We start from the raw sequence: 17,843 nt of genomic DNA on the forward strand, positions 1-17,843 counted from the left end.
AGCCTGATCACGGTTGGCCTTTCCCCAGTTAGCCCTGTCCCTTGTCACCCATGCTGCTCGCTCTGCTTTCTGGTGGGGGCTCTGTTGCATCAGACAAGGACTCCCCATCTCTGTGTTGCTGTGGTTGACTCTTTCTCCTCCTCTCTGCCCTTCTCCCTATTTCCCAGATCAGTTTCATAAAAACGTGTTCTGGGACACCCTAGTGCCTCAAGATGGCCTATGGATAAAGGGCCAAATAAAGCTACAGGAGACAGTATGTAAGATGTAGTCTCACCATCCTTGCTTCTAAGGAGCTTTCTGGCTGTACCTTTTCTTTCTTCCGGCAGTCCATGGTGTATTCAGTATTCTTTGCCAACACCATAATTCAAAGGCGTCAATTCTTCTTCAGTCTTCCTTATTCATTGCCCAGCTTTTGCATGCATATGAGGCAACTGAAAATACCATAGGTTGGGTCGGTGCACCTTAGTCCTTAAAGTAACATCTTTGCCATTCTACTGGAGATAATTTATATTATTTTATCCTGAAGGCTGGAATGCCTGTATTTCAAACTTTTTTATTGCCATCCTGTCATTAAAGCAATCCTAGTGCACACATGCCACATCTGATGTGTGGCCATTCAGCCATTTATCTGTCTCTTAATGTGTGTGGCACCAAGTATAATTTGGAGGAAGGTATGTTCTTACCCTTGACATCAACTTAAAGCTTAAAGATGCACTTTAGAAGACCTTAGTTTTCCTTCCTAAACACCTCTAGTTTTCCCTTGTAAGGATGTAGTTAAATCTTTCTAAAATTTATTTTTCTGTTTTAAGCCAGTATTTTCCATTGGAAAGGCACATTTTCTGAGTTTATCATTTGTTTATTAAAAAAAAAAAACCTCTCAAATTACCTCTTTAATGTTAAACAATAAACTGTCTTTTAAGTGCACTATTTATTTCCTCTGTCCGCGAAGACCTGCTTTGCTGAAAAGATAACAAGGAGGGAAGAGGCATCGGTCAGTTCTGCACATGCCTGCGCATATGGCTCGAGGGTGGGAGGGCAGTCTCCATAGCTGGAAAACATCAACATCTCAAAAAGATTTTAGGGAAGTGAAATCAGAGGACTTAGAAATAAATAACATGATGTATTTCAGGTCGCGTGTAATGTGTGGTTAACATTCCTGAGCCTCGTAGGCGCCTCCTGTCCGTCAGACTGTTAGGCCAGCCTGGAGCACCGGGGCCACCGCTCCATTCTCTTGTGAGATAAAGAGGATCAGACACCTCAGTGGGAGGAGAGTTCTAGCACATGACATGCTTGCTTGTCATGTAAACTTTATTGGACCTTTTGGTTAGCAGGTTGTTACAAACCTGACTTTAAAAACAAAACAAAAACTAGTTGCCATCTAGTCAGCTCTGACTCATGGCAACCCCATGTTTATCAGAGTAGAACTGTGCTCCACAAGGTTTTCGTGGTTGTTTTTTTGGAAGTAGATAGCCAGGCCTTTCTTCTGAGGTGTCTCTGGGTGTACTTGAACCTCCTAGCAGTCAAGCCCTTAAGTCTTTGCATAACCAGGGACTCTCAGAGGATATTCCTGGCATTAATGGAAGGGAGTCAAGACCAAGGGAAACAGTAGCTGTATTTTCCCTACCCTGCTCAGACTATGTCTGTTATGCCTGTTCTATGCTGAGTACAACGTTTTTTGAAAATTTTGAATGTAGAGGGCAAATTACTGATGTTTTGGTCAGGAACCCAATAGATGGATCTTGGTGTGTGTGCGCTTTAGGTGAAAGTTTACAGCATGAATTAGTTACTCATTCAAAAGTCTACACACAGATTGTTTTGTGACATTGGTTCCAGTCCTCACATTGTGTTAGCGCTCTTTCCCCTCCCTTTCCACCCTAGGTTCTCCATGCCTATTTGTCTAGTTTTCCTATCCCTTCCTGCCTTCGCCTCTTTGCTTTTGGGCAGGTGTTGCCCATTTAGTCTCATATGCTTGATTGAACTAAGAAGCACGTTCCTCACATGTGTTATTGTTTGTTTCACTGGCCTGTCAATCTTTGTCTGAAAGGTAGACTTCAGAGTGGCTTCATTCTGAGTTATCAGAGTATTTGGGGGCCATAGTCTTGGGGGTTCCTCTAGCCTCTGTCAGACCAGCAAGTCTGGTCTTTTTGTGTATGTGTGTCTGTGAATTTGAATTTTGTTCTTACATTTTTCTCTCGCTCTGTCCAGGACCCTCTACTTTGATCCCTGTCAGAGCAGTAGGTGGTGGCAGCTGGACACCATCTAGTTCTTCTGGCTCAGGCTGGTGTAGGCTGTGGTTTGTGTGGTCCATTAGTCCACGTATTTTCCTTGTGTCTTTGGTTTTCTTCATTCTCCTTTGCTCCGGATGTGATGGGACCAACAGATGTACCCTAGATGGCCACTCAAAAGTTCTTCAGACCCCAAACACTACTCACCAAAGAAGGACGTAGAACATTTTGTTTATGAACTGTTATGCCAATTGACCTAGTTATCTCCTGAGACCATGGTCTCAGCCCTCGGCCCTCAGCCCCAGTATCTCGGTCCCTCAAGGTGTTTGGATGCGTCTATGATGCTTCTGTGATTTTTCCTTGGTCAAGTTGTGCTGGCTTCCCATGTATTGCATGCTGTCTTTCCCTTCACCAAAGTTAACACTGGTCTACTATCTTGTTAGTGATTTCTCCTCTCCCCAACCCTCCTCGCACTCATAACCATCAAAGATTGATTTTTTTTCTGTGTGTAAACCTTTTCTTGGATTTTTATAATAGTGCCCTCATACAATATTTGTCCTTTTGTGATTGACTTATTTCATTCAGTGTAATGCCCTCCAGATTCATCCATGTTGTGAGATGTTTCATGGATTCATCACAGTTCTTTGTCATTGCGTAGTATTCCATCGTGTGTATGTCTCATAATTTCTTTATGTATGCATCTGTTCATGGGCCAATAGATGGATCTTGATAAAAAGGAGTGAAATTGTGGAAAAGAACTTAAGATTCTTATTGGAAACCAGACTTATTGGACACATTGCGAATGGAGGAACCCCCAAATATATTTCCTGAAAACAACTTTTAAAACTTGAACTGAAGCTATTCCCATGAAGTCATCTTTAAACTAATCAGTGGTTTAGCTTGATAAATAAATGATGTCTGCCATTTGTATTGCATCCTTCTAATGAGTTGTCTATTTGAGATTAAATGGATGGCAATCCCTCTAAAGCACAGGGGAGGTCTTTCGGGGCAGAGTTTAAGTGGACAGTGGTGGAACAACAGGGGCACAGACAGTGAGAACGGTGACATGAGGGGAGGTCTGTGCCATTGTCACTGGACTGCACATGTAAGAATTGCTAAGTGGGTTCATTTTGGTTGTGTATATGTTCACCAAAAGGGGGGGGCAAGGAAAAGTGCAGAATGTAGAATATTCTGTAAATGGCTTTTTTATGATGAAAATATCCATGACAGCAACCAGTTGAATGACGTTTTCCAAAAGGGGGCTCACTTCTCCTTTCTCTCTGTCTCATGAAGTGCTGATCATCCCTCAGACCACTCAGCAAGGTCTAGGCATGGGGAGGGGGGTGTTCCCACTGCTAATCAGTGATCAGAGACTTTGAGCAGGGCCTCCTGGGCAGGGAAGAGCATGGCTGAGACCAAGGAAAGTAATTCTAGTTCCATGATGATTGTCTTAGTCATCTAGTGCTGCTATAACAGAAATACCACAGGTGGATGGCTTTAACAAAGAGAAATTTATTCTCTCACAGTCTAGTAGGCTAGAAGTCCAAATTCAGGGTGTCGGTTCCAGGGGAAGGCTTTCTCTCTCTGTTGGTTCTGGGGGAAGGTCCTTGTCATCCATCTTCCTGTGGTTGAGGAGCTTCTCAACGCAGGGACACTGGCTCCAAAGGATGTACTATTCTTCTGGATCTTGTTTCTTGGTGGTGTGAAGTCCCCCTGTCTCTCTGCTCACTTCTCTCTTTTATATCTCAAAAGAGATTGCCTTAAGACACAACCTAATCTTGTAGATTGAGTCCTGCCTCATTAACATAACTGACTCTAATCCTGTCTCATTAACACCATAACCCCACTGAAAACCTATTGCTGTCAAGTCGATTCCGACTTATAGCCACCCTTTCTGGGTAGGACAGGGTAGAACTGCCTCATAGAGTTTCTGTGGAGCTCCTGGTGGATTCAAACTACCAATCTTTTGGTTAACACCATACAGTAGGGTTTACAACACATAGGATAATCACATCAGATGACAAAATGAGGGACAGTCACACAATACTGGGAATAATGCCCTAGTCATGTTGACATATATTTTGGGGGGACACAATTCAGTCCATAACAATGATCAACATGGATATATGTGTGTGTGTGTGTATATTTTTTTCCACTGACAGATTTCCATGAGCTTGCAGATTTGGAAATGCTAAAAGCTGGCTTAAAAGTACACAGGTTTTTTGTCTCAGGAAAAGGTACAGCCAGAAAGCTCCTTAGAAGCAAGGATGGTGAGACTACATCTTACATACTTTGGACATGTTATCAGGACGGACCAGTCCCTGGAGAATGACATCATGCTTGGTAAAGTACAGGGTCAGCCAAAAAGAAGAAGACCCTCAAAAGATGGATTGAAACAGTGGCTGCAACAATGGGCTCAAGCATAACAACGATAATGAGGATGGTGCAGGTCTGGGCAGTGTTTCATTCTGTTGTAGGTGGGGTTGCTATGAGTTGGAACCAACTGGTTGGCACCTAACAACAACAACAACAACAGAATGGCTCCTACCCTATGGATAATTACCCCAGCTAGTCATGATACAAATATGTAACGAGAACCTTCTGTATGGAGATACTGTGATATCTTGGTCACTGGGAAGGCCAGAGTCAGGACAATTCTTGCCCTCAGGAACGTTACAGTCTTGTGGGCCACTGGTCAGCCTCACTTCCCGCTCAGTCTTGGACAGCATCCTAAGCCCAAAGACACTCTTTCTGACCCCTTAACTATCATTTCCTGTTCTCCAGTCTAAGCAATCATGATCATTCTCCCTGTTTCTTGCAACGCCACCATATGGAAACTAAGAAATGTGCAATCATTTACCACATGGACAAAAAGGAAAAGAAAGCACTTAGCTAACAACCAACGTCTGTTACAGTAGACTCTGGTTGTTTTGAGGAATGGGCAAATCATTTTTCTCTCTTAAATGCAAGAAATTTATTGAATTGAGCTTTCTTCGGAGAAGACAGATATAAGTGGGGATGGCAGAGAGATGTAAATATCTGATCAGAGAGTCTTTTGTTGCCTTTTTAAAATGACATGATTTTACTACTCTAAAATATTTGTAATAAAAATTTTTCGGTAAGGATGATGGATAATCAAAAACCGAGAAAATAAATTAATCCACTTAAATGAACTCCCCAAACTCAGCATCCTTAGGTTAGACAGCCACACACAGATTTTCAGAAATTGCTCCAGGAGTGAACACTAATATCAGATGTCACCTTATTAAGTAATTTTGAGGGCAAAATGATAATCAGACCCCAGGGATCAATCGCTCAGTATTGAATGCAGGCGTCGTCAGAGACCTCGATCTCCCCCAGGACTTATCCCTCTCTTGTATTCAATAAATAAATCAGCCAGCTGCCGCGGAGTTATCCTGACTCCCGATGGACCCATGTGTGCCTGAGTACGACCGTGCTCCATACGGTTTTCAATGGGTGATTTTTTCAGAAGTAGATTTCCAGGCCTTTCTTTTGAGGCACCTCTGGGTGGACTTGAACTACCAACCTTTCCTATAGCAGGTGAGTGCTTAACCGTTTGCACCACCCAGGGACTCCTAAGCCCTCCAACTGCTGGATTTGAGAACCTAAATTTGTAATGTAATAGCAAACAAAACAAAAAAAACCTGTTGTCGAGATGATTCTAACTCATAGTGACCCTACAGGACAGAGTAGAACTGCCCCACAGTGTTTCCAAGGAACTGCAAACCTTTCGGCTAGCAGCTGAGCTCTTAACCACTGTGCCACCAGCGCTCCAGTAGCAAATACAGTATGCCATAAAAACCTTCGTGATTCATAGCTCTTTGCTCTCCCGTCTACAAGGCTGTAGATCAGCACTGGCCTGGGGCTTTCATAAAGCAAATCCATGGCCAGAGATATCTCTGTCATCTGAATGGGAAGGGGTCACCAACTACTTCCCAGCAAATATTGTGATCTGTTCTCTATGACAACAATGAAAACTGCCAGCCAAAGGCACATCAAGGTAAACATTTTTTTGGAGGAATACCAGCTGTCTATTTGGTTGCTTTTCTCACATTAGTAGATCCCAGTTTATTTGCTCACAGATGTCTTGTCTAAGTTCCAGCCACTTATCAAATATTTATTCAGTACCTTTTAATATCATGCAGTCTTGTCTTCCCCACCATGAGAGAGCCAAGAAGCAGAGGTCAAGTTCAGAGGTTTTGTGTGTGAGATGCCATTCATCATCATATTGTGATGGAGGGTGGGTGGGGGGTGGGGTGGAATGGATGCCCTGAACTCAAGGGCTGGCTCCAAAATCAGGGGCGTGTCAGGAGGCCTCCTGGAGCTTGTTTCTTCTTCTCCACAGCTGGAAATGTGTTGCTGGCCTTGCCTGTTTTACAGAATTTACTCATTCATTCACAAATATTTATCAACTACTTCCTTCCAGGAATTCTTCTGACACTTGGGGATACACCCAGAGAACATATCTGTATATGCGAGAGCACACACAATGCTGACTCTCATACAGGCTCACCTCCTGATAACTAGAAAAAAGATCCATAAACCAAAAAAAAAACCCGTTGCTGTCGAGTTGATTCCAACTCACAGCAACCCCACAGGACAGAGTAGGATTGTCCCATAGAGCTCCCAAGGAGCGCCTGGTGGATTAGAATTGCCGACCTTTTGCTTAGTGGCTGTAGCACTTAACCACCACACCACCAGGTTTTCCGTAGTGATATTCAAATATATATTTGCAAAAATAGATTCTTGAAAATTAATAGAAATATACTCAGAGGCAAGTAAACGTGCATATATAATTTTTAAAGCTTAAACCAAGGTCTTTTTAGAGATGGGATGTATTTGTTTAGGTCTTACATTGTGTGATTTAGGATGAGGAAGACAATGTAATAGAAGATATATCGATCTAAAGAACACGTCTGGCACTTTAATAAAATGGTTAAATAGGACAAAATATCATTTTCTGGCAGAATTCCTTTCTCAAATTGAAAAAACATGCCCGGTTCTTGCTGCAACACTTTCACACGTAGTACAATTTGTTGTTAGAGTCTTCCATTTGTAAAGATCTCTGCGATCACCGAGATACCTGTGGCCAACCGGTTTCTCGACTTAACAAACGTCATTGAGACTCCACTGTTGCCGGTGTATTAGTTAACCAATGGAAAGTGGCGTTCTTACCTCCAAAAAAGTACTTCTCGCCAGTTTTAACCTGCAGAGGGCTGTTGGTCCGGACCGCAGACGCCTCGTCGCTGTCAATGGTGAGGACGGCGAAGTTCTCCTTGGCCAGGAAGCGGACTTCATGCCATTGCCCATTGTTCAACCCAGAACCTGAGAAGACAACATAAAAATTGGTGCTTTTTCTCAAAATGGTTCAGCTAAGTCAGTTTTTTATACCAACAAAGTCAGCATTTCACAAGTAAAAATGATATGTTTTCATCTAGGAACATTAATTCAGCGCTGTTTAGGACTAGCACTGACATCCCACCTTCCTTTAACGCCACCCGACTGAACAAGGCGAAGTGGAGAAAGAGTTTCAATATGGCGCCGAGTACCTGGGAAAGAGAGTGGGTGGATTCACGCCGTTTGAGAGGTGACGATGAATTATTTTAAATAATAGCTATTTAATTAAATAACTGACATTCTGGTTACCTTTGCAAGACCCACTCTCAAATAAGAAAATGGATTCATGGCTTTTGTCTTAGATTTCTCTTGAGTTTCAACTTTGTCTTTTTCTTAATTTTTGCCCTGGTAATTTTCTCTCAATAACTAGATTTAGCAAGCATGAAAACCAGGTGCTGCCAAGTCAGCTCCTACTCATGGCGACCCATGTGTGTCAGAGTAGAACTGTGCTCCATAGGGTTTTCAGTGGCTGATTTCTTGGCAGTAGGTCACTAGGCCTTTCTTCTGAGTCACATCTGGGTAGACTTGAACCTCCAACGTTTCAGTTAGTAGCTGAGCACTTAACCATTGCCCAGGGACTCCCTGGCAAGCATAGCTTACAGAAATTAAGAACTGAAAATGAACTGTGTGGGTATGGGCAGTTACAGGTGCTAATTAACCTCTGATAAGCATGGAAATCAACAGCAGGGTCATCTGCTCATTTAGAAATCAGGTGCCTTTATAATGGAGTAGGTCACATTTAAGCAAACAAATCCCAACAAGCTAAACCAAGGCTTTGCACCCCAACAATTGGGCTTCATTATTTTCTAATACAGAGATCTGTGGGAACAGAAATCCTGTTGACCTCTCATGAAACAGATGAGAGTCTGAAGTTTGTGTTCAGTTTAAGCTCTTACTTTACAAAGAATAATTGGATTGCTCAGAGGTAGAATTCTCGCCTTCAACATGGGAGGCCTGGTTTCGATTCCCAGCTGATGCCCCTGATGCACAGCCCCTACTCCATGGTCAGCGGAGGCTTGAGTGTTGCTATGATGCTGAACAAGTTTTCAACGGAGCTGCTAGACTAAGACGGACTAGGAAGAAAAATGTGGCAATCTACTCCAAAAATCTGCCCATGAAATCCCTAATTGGATTCCATTATGCATCAGGTCACCATGAGTCAGGGCCGACTTGATGGAAGCTAACGACCACAGCAACAGTTGAGCGCATGGTTTTGATTTAGGTTTTCGTTGTTGCCTTTTCAGTGTGATAAGCCCGGCCGTGAAATGCGGTTTGAGAATTGGATCCCTAGGACTTCATCGTTACAAATGTTCAATTCCAAATCTAATCCTGAATAACCCCACTCCCAGAGGAGGTCCACGTAAGATGCCCTCAGCAGATGGGGCTTCTGGTTTAGACGGTAGACCGGAAAGCCTTCCTGAAAACCCCTGTGAAGATTTGTTCATCACATAGCGAATTTATAAATAGAACGTTACCAACTGATTTGTTCATGGCAAAAGTCTATTATTCCAATCCGATTTATATGAAGAGGCTATTTAATTTTTTCCAAGCAACTTAGTTATTAGAAAAGTCAGACCCCAGAGAAAGGCAGACTCATCAATAGTAACTGATGCACCTCTGAGCTCAGACTGTGATTTTCACCCATTTTAATTCCAATTAATGTTTTGAAAATCTAATGTCACCCATCAGGAGGTAGGGCTCTGCCCTCTGTGATAGGAATGGCCCCAAATATAATGACATTCTTCCTTAAATGCAGCAGGAATGACCCAATTGCATCTACGTTAGAAATTCACAGTCTAGGGCTGTCTCTGGGGAAGCACCCAACACCATGATCTGTGTACACGTGAGTGTGCACACACACACTGTTATAACTCTGTGTGCTCGCTGCTCTGCCACGTGTGTGGCTGTGTTTGAACCTCACATCAAATTTCAACAGAAAAACTATCCCCAAGGTATGGGTCCAGGACAGGAATCTACTAAAGGTCAAGCCTCCTGTCACTGGTAAGTGGCAGAACCAGGAATTGGAACTCACATGTATTGGTGGCAGAGCCTGAAGTCTTACAGAAATCAAACAAACAAGTGAACATGGTGTCGTGGGCAGAGCCGGTGCTGCTGAGGACGATCTGTCCTGGAAGGACAGGCAGGTGGCCTCCGGAGAGGCAAGATGTGAAAGGGGTACGTGGAGAATCACAGGACATCGGTCCCGGACAGTGAGAGTGGAAAACAAACTTTCTAAAGTATTTTATGTATTTAATTATGACCCCACTTACAGGAATACCTAGAATAGGCAAATGCACAAAGACAATATTGTATTACTAGTTACCAGGAGCGCGGGGGAGAAGGGAATGGGAGTTATTGCTGAAAGCTTACTGAGTTTCTGTTCCTAGTGAAGAAAACTTTTGAGGATGGATAGTGGGGATGGCTGTACAACATGGTGAGTATAATTACTGTCACTGAGTTGTACACTTAAAAATGGTTAAAATGACTATATATATATATATATATACATACATATATTTATATACATATATATATGAGCCCTGGTGGCACAGTGGTTAAGAGCTTTGGCTGCTAACCAAAAGGTCAGCAGTTTGAATACACTAGCAGCTCCTTGGAAACCTTGTGGGGCAGGTCTACTCTGTCCTATAGGATCACTGTGAGTCAGAATTGACTGGATGACAGGTTTCTTGGGTTTTGTTTGTCTGTTTTATATATATATATGTGTATATATATATATATACATCTGGTATTGTTGTTGCATGCATTGAATCGATTCTGACTCATAGCGACCGTATAGGACAGAGTAGAAATACCCCATAGGGTTTACAAGGCTGTAATCTTAAAGAAGCAGACTGCCACATCTGTCTCCCACAGAGCGACTGTTGGATTCGAACAAATGATCTTTCGGTTAGCAGTTGAGTGCTTTAACCATTGCGCCACCAGGGCTCGCTCTCTCTCTCTCTCTCTCTCTCTCTCTCTCTATATATATGTATAGTGCTATTTTAACCATTTTTAAATGTATAACTCAGTGACATTAATTACACATATATCTACAATATAAATTTTAAAAAGCACATAAGTAACAAAATGAATGAAATAGACATCGCCACCTATAGCCTGAGAGTTTACATATGCAAATTAGCCAAAATTATATTCTTTATTTTCTCCTCGGGAAAATGGGGGAGTGCCTTGTATTTTTGGGTCACAATATATTCAGGCACACAGGTGACATGTCCCATGAGAGATGGAGACAGAATCAAAACCCGGGGTGTCTGCCTTGAAGGTCCGCACTTAGACGGAACATAATCTCAGAGGGTAGGAGACAAGAGCACGGGCTCACAAGGCAGACTGGAGACAGCCCTATTTCTTTCCTCCTTAAATAGCTGGGCCATCAACTTCTCTGCCTATAAGATGGGGATAATGAAAGAACCTACCTCCTAGGGCTGCTGAGAGGATTAGACGTAAATTTCTTAGAACAGTGCCTCACACGTATTGTGTTTGATTCATCGAGTGAGCTAGCTCTCTAAACATCAACTTGGGTTGTAGCTCTTTAATTTTGTAAGCATTAACTCTGATGAATTTTTTTTTTTTTTTGCCTTTGGTATGTAATTTCTTTTTTTTTGTACTTTAGATGAAAGTTTACAGAACAAACTAGTTTCTCATCAAACACTCAGTATACACATTGTTCTATGACATTGGTTAACAACCCCATGATATGTCAACACTCTCCCCTCTCAACCTTGGGTTCTTTGTTACCAGCTTTCCTATTCCCTCCTGTCTTCCAGTCCCTGCCCCAGGGCTGGTGTGCCCCTTCAGTCTTGCTTTGTTCCATGGTCCTGTTCAGTCTTCCGCTGAAGGGCGAACCTCAGGAGTGAAGGAGTGACCTCATGTGTCTGCTGGCTGCTTGAATGTCTTTGGTGAAGTGTCTGTTCATTTCCTTTACCCATTTTTTAATTAGACTATTTGTCTTTTTGTTGTAGAAGTGTAGGATTTTCTTATAGATTTTAGAGATTAGACCTTTGTGTGGTTTGTAATAGCCAATTTTTTTCCCCCCCAGTCTGTAGGTTCTCTTTTTACTCTTTGGGTGAGGTCTTTTGATGAACATAAGAGTTTAAGTTTTAGAAGATCCCAGTTATCTAGATTATCCTCTGGAGCTTTTATGTTGTTGGTTGTGGTTTATATCCTGTTAATGCCATGTATTTTTTTTTTTTTAATGCCATGTATTAGGGCCTCTAGTGTTGATCTTATTTTTTCTTCTATGAACTTCATGGTTTTTGGCTTTATATTTAGATCTTTGATCCATTTTGAGTTAGTTTTTGTATATAGTGTGAGGTTTGGGTTGTGTGGCATTTTTTTGCAGATGGACATCCAGTTTTGCCAGCAGCATTTGTTACAGACTGTCTTTCCCCATTTGATGGGCTTTGGGCCCTTGTCAAAGATCAGGTGACCATAGGTGGCTGGACTAACATCTGGGTTCTCAATTCTGTTCCATTGGTCAATGTATCTGTCGTTGTACCAGTACCAGGCTGTTGACTACCATAGCTGTATAGTAGGTTCTCAGGTCAGGTAGTGTGAGTCCTCCTACTGTATTCTTCTTCTTCAATAGTATTTTACTTATCTGAGGCTTCTTCCCTTTCCATATAAAGTTAACTATAAGTTGTTCCATCTCTTTAAAGAATGTTTTTGGTATTTGGATGTGGATTGCATTGTATTTGTAAATCACTTTGGGTAGAATTGTCATTTTCACAATGTTGAGTCTACCTATCCATGAAAACCGAAAAAAAAAAAAACAAACCCATTGCTGTCGAGTTGATCCTGACTCATAGCGACCCTATAAGACAGAGTAGAACTGCCCCATATAATTTCTAAGGAGCACCTGGTGGATTCGAACTGCTGATCTTTTGGTTAGCAGCTATAGTTCTTAACCACTAAGCCATCAGGGTTTACACCTATCCATCAGCTTGGTGTATTTTTCCATTTACGTAGATCTCTTTTCGTTTCTTGTAGTAGTGTTTTGTAGTTTTCTTTGTATAAGTCTTTTACATCCCTGGTTTTACATCCCTGGTTAGATTTATTCCCAAGTATTTCATTTTTTTAGGGGCTATTATAAATGGTATTGTTTCCCTGATTTCCTTTTCATCATTATTGGTGTATAGGAATCCAAATGATTTTTGTATGTTTATCTCATATCATGCTACTCTGCTGAATTTTTCTATTAGTTTCAGTAGTTTTTCGAAGAGTCTTTTGGGTGTTCTATGTAAAGTATCATATCATCTGCAAATAGTGAGAGTTTAACTACTTCATTACCAATTCAAATGCCTTTTATTTCTGTTTCTTGTCTTATTGCTCTAGCTAGGACTTCCAACACAATGTTAAATAGGAGTGGTGGTAAAGGGTATCCTTGTCTTTTTCTTGTTCTCAAGTGGAATGTTTTCAGCATCTCTCCATTACGAATGATGTTGGCAACTGGTTTTGCATAGCTGCCCTTTATTATGTTGAGAAATTTTCCCTCTATACCTATTTTTTTGAGAGTTTTTATCAGAAATGGGTGTTGGACTTTGTTGAATGCCTTTTCTGCACTGATTGAGGTGATCATGTGATTCTTTCCTTTCTTTTTATTTATGTGGTAGATTATGGAATTGAACTTGGCTGTGGTGGGGTTTTTTGTTTGTTTGACCCAGAACTCCCCTTCCCTCTCATTCTCGCAGTTTATGTCACTTGTGGAAACCCTGGTCGTGTAGTGGTTAAGTGCTATGGCTGCTAACCAAGAGGTCGGCAGTTCAAATCTGCCAGGCACTCCTTGGAAACTGTATGGTGCAGTTCTACTCGGTCCTATAGGGTTGCTATGAGTCAGAACCAACTTGACAACAGTGGGTTTGGTTTTGTTGGTTTTTTAAAGAACCAACTTTTGGTTTTGTTGATTCTATTGTTTTTCTAGCCTCTATTTCATTTGTTTCTTCTCCGATCTTTATTATCTCCTTTCTTCGGGGGGCTATGGGCTTCTTTTGCTGTTCTATTTCTATTTCTTTAAGCTGTGTAGCTCATATTTTGATTTTGTTCCTTTCTTCTTTTTTGATGTGTGGATCTATTGCTATAAATTGACCTCTGAGGACTGCCTTTACTGTGTCCCAAAGGTTTTGGTATGATGTGTTTTCATTCTTATTTGATTCTAGGAATTTTTTGATTTCATATGATGCAATGTTAAAAAATGTTTTTGTTTTTTCATTTGATCAAGGTACCAGCAGATGACAGCATTTCATTCTGTTGTACATAGGGTTTCTATGAGTCAGAACCGACTCGGCAGCGATTAAAAATACCAAAACCAATAGATGGACCTTGGTCAAAAGGAGAAAAATGCAGCACAGAGCTTCAAATTCAGATTGGAAACCAGACTTACTGGACACTTTGAGACTGGAGGAACCCCTGAATCTATTGCCTGGAAACAATTTTAAGCCTTGAACAAAGCTATTCCCTGAAGTCATCTTTAAATAACTATTTAGCTCATTTAATAAAGAATGTTCACCTTGAGCATTTCACTCTTTTAACGAAGTATCTATATGAGATCAAAATGAAAACAGTACCTCTTAAGCACAGAGGAGAACTTCCAGGGGCAGAGAGTCTAAGTGGACAGTGGTGGAACAACAGGGGTCGAGGCAGTGAGAATGGTGACACGAGGGGAAGTCTGTGCCATTGTCAGTGGACTGCACATGTAAGAGCTGCTGAATGGTGTATTTTTCTTTTGTATACACACAAAAAAGTCAAAGATGTATATATATCTTTAATTTTTTTGTGTGTGTGAAAATATATATCTGGTTTTCTCTGTGGACAAATACCACCTCCCCTCCCCAACAGAAACCCATAGTGCAATACACGTGGTCTTGAATTTAGGGTCTGGAAGGGTATCTGAACCTATCTATTGATAATATTAAGACCAACAATTGCCGTCAAAAAAATTGGCCTTTCCCTCTCACAGCTACAGACCCATTTCCTCCTCCCAACATGTGTTTTTTCAACTTTATTATTCAATAGATGTGGCTCTAAATGTCAATGGAATATTTCCAGAAATTGAACCCAGTTCCAAACATGGGCTTCTCATGGTGACTGGCTTGAGGAAACTGATATAAATTGGGGAACGTAATTTCCAAAATATTTTTGTTTTAAACATATGTCTTATTGCAACAGTTCCAATTTTATTTGATACTTGGCATTCCTTTGAGGTAAATATCTCCAGTTATTCAACAATTCATAATGACAGAAACTTTTCAACTGTACATTAGAAAAGGAAAACAATATTTTTGCAAAGAGTTTTTGACCCAGAATTAGTATCTTTGAAACCCTATTCCAGCCCCTGATCTTAAGTTTTTTTCATAATGAAGTTGGTTCAGAATATTTTCTCTAACATCCCCCTAACTTATAATTCTTAGCAAAACTCGTTTGGTATGCAAATTTAAGATGCTACTGAAGCATATTTTATTTAGGCTGTCTTCTAATGGTATTATTTTCAAAGTAAGGCTCTTGAGGTGGCTTCTTTGATTGAATAAGAAGAAACAGATGTTGCTCTTATTAGAGACAAGAAGAAAAGACTTGTTTCATGAATATTGAAAAAAAAAGAACATATTTAAAATGTAGTAGCAAACCAAGATGCAACATCTGCTAGAAAATGCTTCAAATAAAACTACAGTGACTACAGTTTCAAGTCTCGCACTCAATATAAGTCGTGAGAGAAACATTTCCTAGAATATGAATTCACCTTCAGGCAGTTAAAATGCTCTATGACGTGCTAATGATGGCTCTCCTAAGTTACTGATGATCAATTAATGCAATAAAAAGAGAAAAGGGCGAATATACATAGCTATACAAGCATGCAAAGGAGTCTTGGTGGTACAACAGTTAAGTGTTTGGCTGCCAATTGAAAGGTTGGCGATTCGACTCTACCAGCTGCTCTGTGGGTGAACAACTTGGTGATCGCTTCTGTACAGATTACAGCCTGGAAAACCCTGTGGGGCAGTTCTACTCTGTCACATGGGGTCGCTATGAATCCGAGTCGATTCGATGGCACCTAACAACAACATATAAGCATGCCATGTACTACTTATTCTATTATTCATACAAATTACATTGCATAAGGAAACTGATGCAATTTAATCTTACTTTGCTCATTTTCACGTGCCAATCCAAACCATTTTATAAGTATAATCAACTGTAGTCAGATAGAATGGACAGGAAGGTGCATCCCCAAACCCACTTCTATCAAGTTGATTCTGATTCATAGCAACCCTGTAGGACAGAGTAGAACTGCCCCACAGAGTTTCCAAGGCTGTAAGTCTTTACAGGAGCAGACTGCCACATCCTTCCCTGGTAGAGTGGCTGGTGGTTCAAACCACTGAGCTTTCAGTTGGCGGCCAAGTGCTTTAACCACTGCACCACCAGGGCTCCTTAGTAAGGTGCACAGGGTTGTCAAAATGCTTCGTTTTTCTTAAAGTTGAAGAAACTGCCAAGTGCTATTATTCTGTACCAGTATAGACTGAAAGTCACTTTGGAACATGACTTCTGTGTTCTGAAACAGTCACCTGAAGGCCTCCTTTGAGTTAGACAATTTCCTTGGGGACAGACTACTGTGAGGTACTTCCCATATGCTTCTAGAAATGACCTCTTCCCTTGCTTAATATGTGAGCCTTGTGGGTGTGGTGAACCCTTTTCTTTCAGTCATCTAGAACCTTTGAGAAAGAAAGGATCTGGATTAGTGGTTCTTGTCTTTCCACCATCTGTCCATCAGTCTGTGGTACTATGGTGGCTGCTGTAAGCTATGCCACTGGTCTTTGAAATACCAGTAGGGTCACTCCTGGTAGATAGGTTTCTGCAGAGCTTCCAAACTAAGACAGACTAGGAAGAAAGGACTGGCAATTTACTTCTGAAAATTAGACAATGAAAACCCTATGGATCACAGCAGACACAGCCCAAAACATTGGAAAATGAACCCACTAGGTTGGATACCTGAAAAAAAACAAACTCATTGCCGCTGAGTTGATTCTGACTCAAAGTGACCCTATCGGACAGAGTAGAACTGCCCCATGTAGTTTCCAAGGAGTGGCTGCTGGATTTGAACGGCTGACCTCTTGGTTAGCAGCCGAGCTCTGAACCACTGCGCCACTAGGGCTCCACTAGGTTGGAAGGCATTCACAATACACAGTGGCCGCAACAATGAACTAGAGCATACCAATGATCGCAAAGATGCTGCAGAACCGGGCAAAATTCATCCTGCTGTAGGTGGGTTCGCCGTGAGTCGGAGCAGGCTCTGTGGCAACTAACGACGACCATCCCATTTCTACATTAGAACCACCTGGGTGAGCTTTTAAAATCCCACAGTGCGACCTACAATAAATTGCTGAGGGAAATTAAAGGCGATCTAAATAAATACACCAGACAATTCCAACCAAGATTCCAACACACTTCTTTGTAAAAATGGCATTCTGATTCTAAAATTCATAAAACCAAAGCCAAATCCACTGCAGTTGAGTCGATTCCGACTCATAGCGACCCTATAGGACAGAGTAGAACTGCCCCAAAGAGTTTCCAGGGAGCGCCTGGGGGATTTGAACTGCCAACTTCTTGGTTAACAGCTGTAGCACTTACCCTCTGAGTCACCAGGGTTTCCAAAATTCATAAGGAAATGCAAAAATCCTTAAATACTCAATTTTATGAAAAAGAAAAGAAAACTAGAGGATTTACTATCTGATTTGAGGACTTCTTATAAAGCTGTAGTAATGCAGAGAAAGATCAGAACTTGATTCGAGCAGGTGGTTAATTGATTTTTGACAAAGGCGCTAAGGCAATTCAATGGGGAAAGAAGAATGTTTTCAGGAAATGCTGCTGGAACAATTGAAAAAATATATGCAGAAAATTATCTCAACCCCTACCTCACACAATACGCAAACAATGCTTCTAGGTAGATTTTAGACCTAAACACAAAAGATAAAACTAATGCTTCCAGAAGAAAACAAAGGAAAATATCTTCAGACCCTGAGGTGGACGAAGCCTTCTTAGAGACTAACAACAACAACAAAAAAAAGCTCTTGATAAATCGGACTTCATCAAAATTAAAACTCCTGCTCATCAACAGACATGGCTAAAAAAATACTTGCAATACATGTATTTGAAAAATGAATATATTAAAATACTCTGAAAACTCTTACCAAATAA

At 41.2% G+C, this 17,843-nt stretch overlaps 1 protein-coding gene across 1 annotated transcript in view; it reads right to left on the reverse strand.

Annotated features, from left to right (window-relative positions):
* CNTNAP2 (contactin associated protein 2) overlaps positions 1 to 17,843 on the reverse strand; it is a 2,020,907-nt gene that overhangs the window by 951,645 nt on the left and 1,051,419 nt on the right. Inside the window, exon 10 of the mRNA XM_049894552.1 lies at positions 7,422 to 7,571. Coding sequence (XP_049750509.1) covers positions 7,422 to 7,571 — 150 coding nt within the window. The remainder of the gene's footprint in view (positions 1 to 7,421; positions 7,572 to 17,843) is intronic.

The sequence above is a fragment of the Elephas maximus genome, chromosome 8 (assembly GCF_024166365.1).
Source record: "Elephas maximus indicus isolate mEleMax1 chromosome 8, mEleMax1 primary haplotype, whole genome shotgun sequence".
Classification (NCBI taxonomy): domain Eukaryota; kingdom Metazoa; phylum Chordata; class Mammalia; order Proboscidea; family Elephantidae; genus Elephas; species Elephas maximus.